Here is a 12,107-nt window from a genome sequence, read left to right as displayed (position 1 = left end):
GTCATTAAATAATTTAACAACTTAAGCACCAAATTTGTTAATAAAGAATAATTCTGAAAATGTTTGTTTGCAAATTATTTATATTAACCACATTTTCAGCAAAATGAATTTTACTTTTTTATTTCATCAAATCAAAGTGTCCATTGATTTCTTCATTTTGACCAATGGACTGTAGGATAGGAAGACATATAAACCATCTCAATTATTTTAAGAGTCTTATTTTATCCTAAAAGAGAAAGAAAAACATCTCATTTTCCAAAGTATGCATATTTGCTTGTGTATGATGTGTCTGATTAGGGTAATCTTTTCTGAAATTGGCATTTTTAGAACATGATGAGTTGCAAACAGAAGATATGGCTGGTGAAAAGATGGATAGAGACCCACAGAAATACATATATAGCCAATAATGTAATTAAAAAACATTGCTGCTACTTAAGTTCCATACTTCTTTGGATAAAAACCTTCATCCACATAAGTTACACTACAGGAATGCCTGCCTGTATTTCACATAAAATGGGTGGGTAAACATCTATTTTTTTGCATGTCTTGAATGCATCTTTCTTTTTGTCAGCCATCTTCCCTTCTTCCAGAGTGTGCTAAATAATAGAATTCAGAGACTTGTATCTAGATGTTGGGGAATAAAGAAAGCAAAGGATTAAGAATGAAAATAAATATGAAAATATGAGAAATAATATGGGGCAGAACAAGGGAGGCTTAGAAGCTAAGAGAAGATTCTAAGCAACTCCTGGTGCAGGAGTTGATGGAAAGTGAAAATTTAAAAATAATGATTCTATGTTCTGTGTTTAAAGAGTTCTCTAGACTGTTTCTGTCTGATTGAAATAGTGAGCCATTTTTTTGAACATCGAATGTGAAAAGCATTATAGAAACTACTTTTGTATTAAAAAAAATGCCGGATTCAAATTGTATCTCATGCAGTTGAAGACTGAATAAATAATATCTAGAATCAGTGTCTTACACATAGTGGATATACAAAAAATTTATGTGGAATGAATGAATGAAGACAACATTTCACTCAAATTTTCAAGTAGGAGATGGCGAGTCCTACTAGTAGTGAGGTTTTTATATTTGTTTTCATTCTTCAATATTATTCCCCAGGGAAGCTGGCAAACTGAAATCTGTTACATTAATGCCAGCAGAAATGTATAAGTGTGAAGAGAATAAGTAAATATTTATTGTACCTGATGGCTCAATGGACTATCCACATGAGCTTTTAAGAGACTTGAAAATACTTGGCAATATTTATCCTTAGGATAAACTCTACAAAAACTACTTGTGGATATTATGTTCAGAAAATTTCTATTTTGGGGTCAGTTGAGCTTTTTCGATTAAAAACTGGTGAGCTAATATGTAACTATATAGCTCCTTTCCTTTGATATTGAGTTAATTTCTTAATTTTTTTTTAATTCTAATGTTAGGTTTTCTATCTAAATCAGTGTCAAAATATCCAAAAATAGAGATAGTGGCTAGTGCATTTTTAATACAATATTTTCCCATGTTAGCCAATATAATCATGACAAATTGCCATTTATTGAGAGTCTAATATATGCCAGTTTATTTTTCAGTGTTTTACATGTTAAACCATAGATCATTTTACCTTCTTATAGAGAAAAATACATCAAAACTGAGAGTAATATAGTGCCTTGCGCAAAGCCACATGGATTATAAAGTTTTGAACTGAAATTCAAACCCAACACCCCAGCTATAATAGACAAAATCCCCCAAATTTACATTTGTCTCTCACAATATCTTGTGAGGTAAGTAGGGCAAAAGCAATTTTATATTCTTTGTTCACCTAGGATTGCTATTTGATTATTCTGCATTTATGGAAATAATTTGGTGAGAATGATAGAAATTTAAAGTAGGAACGATTTAGGGGTAATCTAAATTAGCAATTCCTAGACATTTTAGTTTTAGTATCACTTTACATCCTTAATAATTATTGAATATCTCTAAAAGCATTTGAAATATGTGCTATATTCCTTGATACCATATTAGCAATAAAAATTGGAACATTAAATTCATTATTAGTTGTTTAATAATAATAATGGTAAACTACCCGTTCATGCAAATATTATATTTTTATGATAAGTACCTAGATGTTCCAAAACAAAACAAAACAAAAAAACAGTGAGAAGGGTAGCATTATTTTATATACTTATAAGTCTCTTTACTATTTAGTTTAATGGGAGGCAGCTGGATTTTTGTATCTGCTTCCTCATTCAGTCTGTTGTAACCTCACATATCCGGTAACTTCTGGAACATTCCACTGCACATGTATGAGAGAATGGAAGTTAAAACAACAACAACAACAACAAAAAAAAAAAAAAAAAAAAAAAAACAAGTGCCAGGCACAGTGGGTTATGACAGTGATCTCAGCACTTTGGGAGGCTGAGGCAGGTGGATCATGAGGTCAGGAGTTTGAGACCAGCCTGGCCAACAGGGTGAAACCCTGTCTCTACTAAAAATACAAAAATTAGCCAGGTGTGGTGGTGGGCTTCTGTAATCCCAGCAACTGGTGAGGCTGAGTCAGGACAATTGTTTGAACCCAGGAGGCGGAGGTTGTAGTGAGCCAAGATCGCGCCATTGCACTCCAGCCTGGTTGAGAGTCTGAGAATATGTCTCAAAAACAAACAAACAAACAAACAAAAACCAACTACTTAGTATTATTTTTAAAAAAATAGCTGGACTTTAGGGACCCTTCTGAAGGGTACAGGTGTCTGTGGAGCCACTTTGAGAGCTGCTGATCTAGATAAAAGTTTCATTTAGAAGACATGGAAATTAAGATGTCTCATGGATCTGCTACTGATGATCGATTAGAGAGGGGCTGATACTTTCCTACAAAGGTATTAGATACGGCTAGGGTGGATGCTAAAACTATATTATGGAAACATATGAGGATGATTTCGAGTGGAGGTTGTATGTTACCTCCCTCCCACTGATGGCACAACAACTAATCCCCACAACCCTACTGAAACTACCCTTGCCTGGAACAGCAATGATCTTGTTAAATTCAATAAACATTTTTTAAAAAGTGCTTACTGAGATTTGTTTGTTAGCAGCCCTTGACATGGCTGATCACTCCCTTCATTTTGACTCAACTGTATGATCCTCTCATGATCTCACACTCAGTGAAAGCACCCTCTCTCTCCAGATGCCCAACCAGAAGTCAGAAACTTCCCACACTCTGATCTCTTCATCACCAAGTGCTCTCAATCATCTTTTCTTATAAATATCTTGGTATTCCATCCACTTTTTTTTTCTGCCTGATATTTTGCCCTGAATATGCATCTTACCTCTCTTGCATTATCACTACTATCTTCTAACTATTTCATCTTATTCCTTATTTTTATATGTTTTCTTTTTCCAGATTTTATTTTAGTTTCCAGGTGTGCATGTGCAGGTTTGTTACATGGGTAAATTCTGTGTTGTGGGGGTTTGGTGTAGACATAATTTTGTCACCCAAGTAATCAACATAATACCAATAGACAGTTTTTCAGTCATTAGTTCACTTAGAATAATGAACCCCAGCTCTGTCTATGTTGTTGCAAAGGCCATGGTCTCATTTTTATGGCTGTGTAGCATTCCATGTTTATATGTACCACATTTTCTTTATCCATTCCACCACTGATGAGTATCTAGGTTGATTTCACATCTTTGCTATCATGAATAGTGCTGCGATGAACATACACATGAATGTTTTTTAATGGTAGAATGATTTCTATTCCTTTGGATATATACCCATTAATGGGATGGCTGAGTTGAATGGTATTTTAAGTTCTTTGAGAAATCTCCAGACTGCTTTCCAGAATGGCTGAACTAATTTACATTCCCACCTTTTCTCCACAACCTCACCAGCATGTTACTTTTTGACTTTTTAATAATAGTCATTCTGAATGGAATGGAAAATATTTGCACACTATGCATCTGACAAAGTTCTCATTTCCAGAATCTACAAGGAACTCAACTCCACAAGCAAAAAATAAACAACCCCATTTAAAAATGGGCAAAGGACAGGAAAAGACACTTCTCAAAAGAAGACATACATGTGGCCAACGAGCATATGAACCGATGATCAATATCACTAATCATCGGGGAAATGCAAATCAAAACCACAATGAGATACCATCTCACACTAGCCAGAATGGCTTTTATTAAAAAGCCAACTATTTCTTTCCCCGGTTCTTCTCATCAGTCCTCCATATCTGAGCAGTTCTTTTGAATTACAGATTCCAAGTGGGCACTTTTCACAGCTCTTAGGTTAAAGCCCCAATTCTTTCAAGTATTTTACAAAAACTTCTGAAGCAGCCCCATGCTCGCATCTACAGCTGGGCTTGTCATTGATTCTTCTTTGCTTCATAAGATTCTCTGCCCTGCTCCCTCACTTCCATGACAGTATATCAAAACTGTTTATTCTTCTATGCATTCCTTCTACTCCTTCTCTTTTTATTCAAATATTAACTTAGGTGTCACCTCCTTTGGAGTAATTTCCCCTGAGTCCTCCCACTCTGAATTAGATTATCCTGCTATATGATCCCTCGATGATGTGTCCTTTCCAACCAAAATATTATTTGCCACTCTTCATTTGTAATTACTTGCCTAATATCATTTTCCCCTGTATACTTTTAGTATTGCGTGCACAGAAACTTCATCTGATTTTATCTTTCTACAGTGGAAAAATAAACAACCCCATTAAAAAATGGGCAAAGAACATGAAAGACACTTCTTGAAATTATTCTACCCAATATTGAAAACAATGTTGGACCTATAGTAAGAAGATTATAAGTCATACACATTTGTTAGATGCAGGATTAAATGAATATTGGTTTTTTTTCCTCTCTTTCCTGCACTTAGTTGTATTTATGGTTTTCTGACTCACCTTTATGAAGTTGAGAATCATGCTTTGAATTAATTATTTTATTGTCCTGTTAGTATAATATAGTTACTATCCTGTATGACTGCTGTGCCAAAGTGGTTCAAAGACTGGCATTCGCATGACATTTACCTAAAACCAGGTGAAACCAGGCCTATATTTGAAAATTGGCCTCATTCTTTTGGGACCAAGAACGTCATCTGGGAAGATTGGTTAAAATATGCATGCATGAGTTCTATCCACTGAAGATTCTGAATTGATTGTTGAGATTGTAAGCAGCTCCACAGATTACTGACATACCTTCCAAAGTTTAGGAACCACTGCCTTGCTGCAAGAATACACTGGTTTATTTACAAACAGTAGTTAAAGAGTTACCTTGTAAAATGTACTCTAATTTAGTAGCAGAGCACTCCCTTGTGCAAAGAAATGTATAGTTTTCTGTACATATATGTTTGGAAGGATGTCATAGCCGAACATTAAACTCTAGCAGATGTTACAAGTTCAAGTATCTATTTTTGTTTCTGTACAGTTCAATGTTAACACGTGTACTCATTAAACACATCTTAATTCTCTAGAACTTATTGTAGTATGTTTAATGGATACATTTAATATCAATTTTTTATGTAGTATTTCTTTAAATAACATTAGTAAATATTTAAATTTGCAAAACAAAATGTGATAATACTATTTTACCATGCAATTTTTGCAGCTGTTATGTGTAGAAGCTGTTACGTGTAGAATTTGACATGGTAAAATTCTAAAATAACTTACAGTGAAGCAAGTTTATGGGGCCATGTGTTTTTAAATCAAAATACACCAAGTATATTTGTGAATTCACATTTTTATTGTTAATTGATATGCAATAATTTTGCATATTTATGGGGTATAATGTAATTTTTGAAACATGTATATATGTACTGATGAAATTAGAGTAATTAGCATATCCATTAAGTTGAACATTTATCATTTATTTGTGATGAGAACAAAATCTTCTCTTCTAGCTATTTTGAGGTAAATAAAACCTTATTGTTAACTGTAGTAATCCTTCTAAGCAATAGGACACCAGCATTTATTCTTCCTTTCTAATTGTAACTTTGTACCCACTGACCATCCCCTCTCCATCCCTCTCTTTCCTCTACCCTCCTGCTTATTTTTATTTATATTTATTCTTGTTTTCAAAAAAGTTAAGTAGCAGGTATGTATACATGCATACAGACAACATGTGCGCCCGTGCACACACATACACACACTCAAGAAAAAGAAAGGAGAAAGAGACAGTTTCTGATTTTTTATAAATATTTTGCTTTATTGTTGTTTGTCATACTGTATTGATGAAGGTAGTTTTTCAGAGAAAATAGAAATAGAGAGATAATAACATAGAGATGAGATTTTTAAGAGATAAGAAGAGAGTAGAAGGAGAAAAGAAAATTGCTTCATTTGATCCAAGCTGCAGTTGAATTGGATGATCTTTTTTTCTTTTCACACTCTTTTATATAGTGGATCCTTTGTGTCAGTTCTTTAATGTGTTTCATTACTTGAAGATTGTGTAAAGGAATACATTCAATAATTTGTCTCTTATTTTAAAATGCATGACAGTTATATGACTTATTAGAAATTTATCCATTAATGTGATATATTTTTAACTTAATTATCAGGTACTTCTCTAGGAGAATGCTTACTTTATAAATGTATGCAGGTATATTTACTTTTTTTTTTTTTTTTTTCCTTTTTGTGGAGAACGGGGTCTCGCTATATTACCCAGGCAGGTCTCGAACTCCTGGGCTCAAGCTATCTTCCCGCCTCTGCCTCCCTGAGAGCTGGGATTACAGGCATGAGCCACCGCGCCCGGCATATTTACTTTTTAATTTAATGCTATTAACTAGAAAACAATACAAAAATTGTTAGCTTTATATTTTAAAATAATTGTGGTTCAGGCTATTTAAAATCTATTTTATTAAGGAAAGTTATTTCATTGTTACATATAAACAACTTGTATTTTCAGATTATTCACCAGAGCATTACTTGTTACTGACGATGAAAATGAAGTGACCAAAGTTTCTAGTAATAGAGAATAGTTACATAAATTAGGTGCGTGATAAAACACAGTGTTCATTAAAGGCAAACTAGAATAATAATCACTGACTTACAAGGCCCTCTAAGGCATTATCACAAAACAATTATTAATGTAAAATACAATACAAACAAAGCTATATGTGTACATGTGTAAATGCACAGAAAGTGTTATGGAAAAACAGTATTTCAAGACATTAATAGTGACAACCTGCAAGGGAGTAAAACTGGGATATAAAGGGACACTATTTCACCCTATGTACTTTTATACATTTAAGTTATTTATATTAACTTTTAGTCATGTGTTTCTTTCATAACTTGAAAAATGCCTTAAAGAATTTCAGAAATGTTTAACAAAAATAACAGAGGATATGGGGTTCCTTTGAAAGAGGAATTTCAACAGTTGCATCATTGAATACACTTATACATGGTCAAGAAAATTATGCATTCTTGGCCGTATCAAACTATCTCATGTCATTTATAATATACAAACCTACTATGTAACCACAAAAATTAAAATTAAACAAATAAGAAGAAAATCATGCATTCTAATGAGTATTTTCTGATTCTTTGTCCTACTCTATTTTTTATCCCTAATATTCTTTTTTTTTTTTTTTCCATTTTAATTGAAGGTCTCATTCGTTTGCAAGAGCTCATCAAAGCTCCATCAAGGTACAATCTTCGACTCAAAATTCGTCAGCTACCTGCTGATACAAAGGATGCAAAACCCTTACTAAAAGAAATGAAAAGAGGCAAGGAGTTTCACGTAATCTTTGATTGTAGCCATGAAATGGCAGCAGGCATTTTAAAACAGGTAACCTTTAAATTATTTCAATTCTTGCTTTCTTCATAAACTTGTACTTACAATATGATCTTCTTTGAAATCAAAATGTTATTGTTATACAATCAATTATATAACAACCTTGATGTAATTTTGTAATAGAAAGTCTGACAATTGCTTTTAATTAATTGTCTTAAAAGAAAAGTAATGTAAACAGTGATGATCTTCAAAACAGGTTGTTTGAAGTTTGGAAGTTATTTTCAAATGACTGCAATGCTGTTGGTTAATGAGATAGTTGATTAACGAGATAGTTATTTCTTTCTGTTTCGAAATGAGGGAAGGAACTAAGAGTCAACCATTGAGCAGCTCTCTCATTACAATCAACCAGTAGGAAAAAGATGTAATAGATTTACCATTTACTTGGTATCTACTATAAGAGACTTTACATATTTGATCTTATTTCATCATCACTACAAAAAAAGAAAAAAAAAAGGTGGGACTGTCTCTAATTTACAGACAAACTGAGTCCCAAAATGAATAAGTAACTTGACCAATGTCAAGTAACAAGAATATAGCAGAGGGATTGATATCCAACCTAATGATGTTAACACGTATTCATTCCAGAATAAAGCATTGCCTGACAAAAACCAACCAAAAAAACAAACAAACAAAATCTTCTAAATCAATCAGACAAAACAATTTGTAGCTGTGAAATCTTTTAGTATTATGTCAGCATTATTCAGACCTAACAGCAAACTGGAAAACAGAAATCATTATCAGTCCATATCTTACAGATGAAGGAACTGAAGTTGGGAGTTAAATGGCCAGAACAAGACCATACACTTACTATGTAGTAGAGCTTGGATTTGAACACAAATTTTTGGATTTTGTTTCTTAAACTCTTTTATGCACACTGAGCTGACACCTTGGTAGCTTGGAACTAGTCAGCTGTTTAGAAATCTCTCATGTATAGGATAAAATACTTCTACTGGAGAGCTACGCAGATTCAGATGTCAAATTATATCCCATTAAATATAACTGCCAATAGTAAATTAACATGGTTAATTTATTAAGCAGATGTTTATTCCATATTCCAATATAAATGCTGATTTTCACAGTAAAATATTTAATTAGATTTGAAAAATTGCTATAGTTTTATCTTTGGATAATAAAACGTGAGGGTTTTGGGTTTTTTTTTTTTTTTTTTTTTTTTGGCAATGAATAAAACAATGCACTGAACCACTGAACTCTAGAGTCAAGATTTAGTTTCACATAATTCCCAAACAATTCTTGATCATGGTTAGAATACACAGGCTTGGAAAGGAGACCTTTCCTTCACTCCTGGAGTGAGTGGCACTGAGCTATTTCAGTGACAGAGCTTTGGTATGCTTTCTTCAGACTTCTAGTAAGTATATAAATGATCTGTTGTCTTATCTCTAAAGAACTAACTCTGACTATTTTGCTATCTGGAAGGTGAGAAGCCTGTCAGCTTTAAAAATCAAATTTGCTTCCTGCCTTCTATTAGATATATTTATTATTTTAAACTTGTTTTCTTTGCAAACATGCTTTGCTTACAAAATGAAAATAGAAATAATAGAATATTTAAATACATATAACAGAAAAATGTAATTTTAACAATGTCAGTAGATGAAAAATTAGAATATAGGTAAAATGAGAATATGAAAATTAAGATGAAGCCAGAGTGACATTATTATAGAGAATGCATCCTCTGAGGTCCTGCACTGGAAGACCACAACTATGGTGGTATTATTTTTAACTTTGTCTCACATTTGAATTTTCCAGTTATTCTAGTAACCAAGAAGAAAGCAAATAGCTTCTAGGAAATTCAGTAGTGCATTTAATAGGGTCCTATTTTGTGACTTGGGAAATTTTTCTGAGATTCCTGAACATTCACTGATGTTGGAACTCCTAAGACATGGTATAGGAGTTGAAGAGAAAAAAAAAGATGAGCTTTCAGCTAGTCTGGCTTCATCCAAAAATGAATATTAGGACTATCCAGGAAAAGAAATGGCCATAATCAGTTTATTCTTGTGTGTTTTTTTGTGTAATTTATTTAACTTTTTAATTTAAACTGATTCAGCTTTTAATAATTATTGAACAACAGAGAATTTGAAGTTTTCCTGCTAGAAAGCTTTAAAAGTGAGTGGAGCTTGGGGTTGACCAGATTTCCTTTGACGCAAGTTGAGTACGCTAATTGGCATGCACACCTCCATAGCAGATGATTCTACCTCCATCCAGATTTATCAAAGAAAATACCCTCGGGCAGAGCCAAGATGCTCTGAAGTAAAACCTCACAAGGACATTCTATCACAAGGAAAAAATAGTAATCAGGAACTTCAAAGTTTAGATCGGAGAGTGTGAAATAAAAACTTTTAGCCTGGAAAAAATGTAAAAGAAAATGCTAATAAAATCCTATAGCAGCAAGAAGTAAAATAAAATAAAAATTGAAGAAATGCGTATAGGCCCCCCTCCTATTGTTGACCTTGAGCAATATAATTTCTGGATCTTACTTGAAAAATAAACTGGTTGCAAATTATGTGCCTAAATAACTGCATGTGTTAATTTGTCATGTAGCATTGTTAACACTACACCAGCTTAATGCTGAGATTTCTAATAATATTTTGATTTTAATTTAATCTGTAGTATTTCTTTTAAAAGAGATGATATCACAACCACTTTTATGTTGAGGCAATTGTTATATTATTTGTGCATAAAAAGATGCTGATTTTATTCTCTCTAATGTGTTTGAAGTGTGCATACAATTCATTTAAAAGTAGCAGTAAGACATGCTATAATTAAAAGCAGGTCCAGAGCAAGTTATTAAAAAAAAATTCCTACTGGAAATTATTAACTAATCTTTTAAGAGAGTATTCCTGTTGTTCATTTTTTTTTTTTTTTGAGTAAGGTTACAATGTAGGCACTTAATCAAAAATAACTATTATTTCTACCTCCAACTTTTTTTTTTTTTTTTTTGATGGAGTCTGACTCTGTCACCCAGGCTAGAGTGCAATGGTGAGATCTTGGCTCACTGCAATCTCCACCTTCTGGGTTCAAGCAATTCTCTGCCTCAACCTCCTGAGTAGCTGGGATTACAGGAAGCTGCCTCCATGCCCGGCTGATTTTTTGTAATTTTAGTAGAGACGGGCTTTCACCTTCTTGGCCAGACTGGTCTTGAACTCTTGACCTCGTGATCCACCTGCGTTGGCCTCCCAAAGTGCTGGGCTTACAGGCATGAGCCACCGTGCCTGGCCTTCCAGCGTTTTCTACATCATATATCACAGCACATAACTGATCTTTGTTTTCAAAATCAAAAGCTGAGAGAAGGTCAATGAAAGCCAGAAACAGACTTCAATTACCTTTATAGATTTCTTCTCAAGGTGATGAAGAAAAAAACCTGTAGCCATTGGAAATATATATGTCAGAACAAATCATCTTCTTCCCCACCATCTCCTCAACTCCTTCCCCTATACCAAAGCAGAATTTGAGGCCCTTGGCTGAGACGTCCATGTTTTCAAATTTTCAAGGAAGGAATAGGCAAAAATTTTAGAATGCATGGAGTGTTCTACATCTATGGGAATATGAAATATACCACTTTAGAAAATGCCATAGATTCCAAACTCCACATTAGAGACTGGGAGTCCAAGTTTACTCACCGTCTCACTTTGTTGGACAGTTTATTCATTCTTTTCATGTCCCAGTTTCCTTACCTGTAAAATGAACATAATAGTAGGACTGACTTCTAGAGTTTTTATGAGGCTTAAATATGTAATGTGCTCAGAATAGTATCTGACACATTTTAAGCTTTATATAAGTATTATTTTTAGTTGTACATCTGAATCATTATTTCTTTCATTTACCTTTATCTCTAGTTCTATACCTATGGATTAAAAAAAAAAATGCCAAGCATAATATTGAGCTGTCATTGAATGGTATTGGAGATAGGGAGCTATCTGAACATATGCATCAGGAGCAATGAATGCCTTCTACAAATATGATATTGTAGATTTGTGTTTAATAAGGAAAATTCTGTCTTATTTTGCTTGAGATGAACATTTAATCCAAATATTGGTTTATATAATTATTACTTATTCAAGAAATATTATTTGGTAATTTGATACCTATATTTCCTGTGCTCAATTCTTTGATGCCACCTTTCATTAACCAATGTTTCTCCTTTTTTAAACATATTTTATACATTCCACATTTTTCACAAATATTTGTTTGTTCTTAAAAGAACTCATATTGCAGAACTACAAATTCTATCCTACCTAACTGGTTAATGCCGACTTACGAGCACAATGCTTTTCTTATTTTTATTTTTAATTGTTGTGGGTACATAGTAGG

General features: G+C 33.2%; 1 protein-coding gene across 3 annotated transcripts in view; it reads left to right on the top strand.

Annotated features, from left to right (window-relative positions):
• GRIK2 (glutamate ionotropic receptor kainate type subunit 2) overlaps nucleotides 1-12,107 on the top strand; it is a 699,047-nt gene that overhangs the window by 281,726 nt on the left and 405,214 nt on the right. For all 3 annotated transcript variants that reach the window (XM_015136997.3, XM_078001239.1, XM_015136995.3), the window contains one exon: nucleotides 7,594-7,775. In XM_015136997.3, the coding sequence (XP_014992483.1) occupies nucleotides 7,594-7,775 (182 nt within the window). The remainder of the gene's footprint in view (nucleotides 1-7,593; nucleotides 7,776-12,107) is intronic.

The sequence above is a fragment of the Macaca mulatta genome, chromosome 4, assembly GCF_049350105.2.
Source record: "Macaca mulatta isolate MMU2019108-1 chromosome 4, T2T-MMU8v2.0, whole genome shotgun sequence".
In the NCBI taxonomy this organism is placed as follows: Eukaryota; Metazoa; Chordata; class Mammalia; order Primates; family Cercopithecidae; genus Macaca; species Macaca mulatta.
The sequence above is the reverse complement of the archived record's forward strand: the minus strand, read 5'-3'. Positions and strand labels throughout refer to the sequence as shown.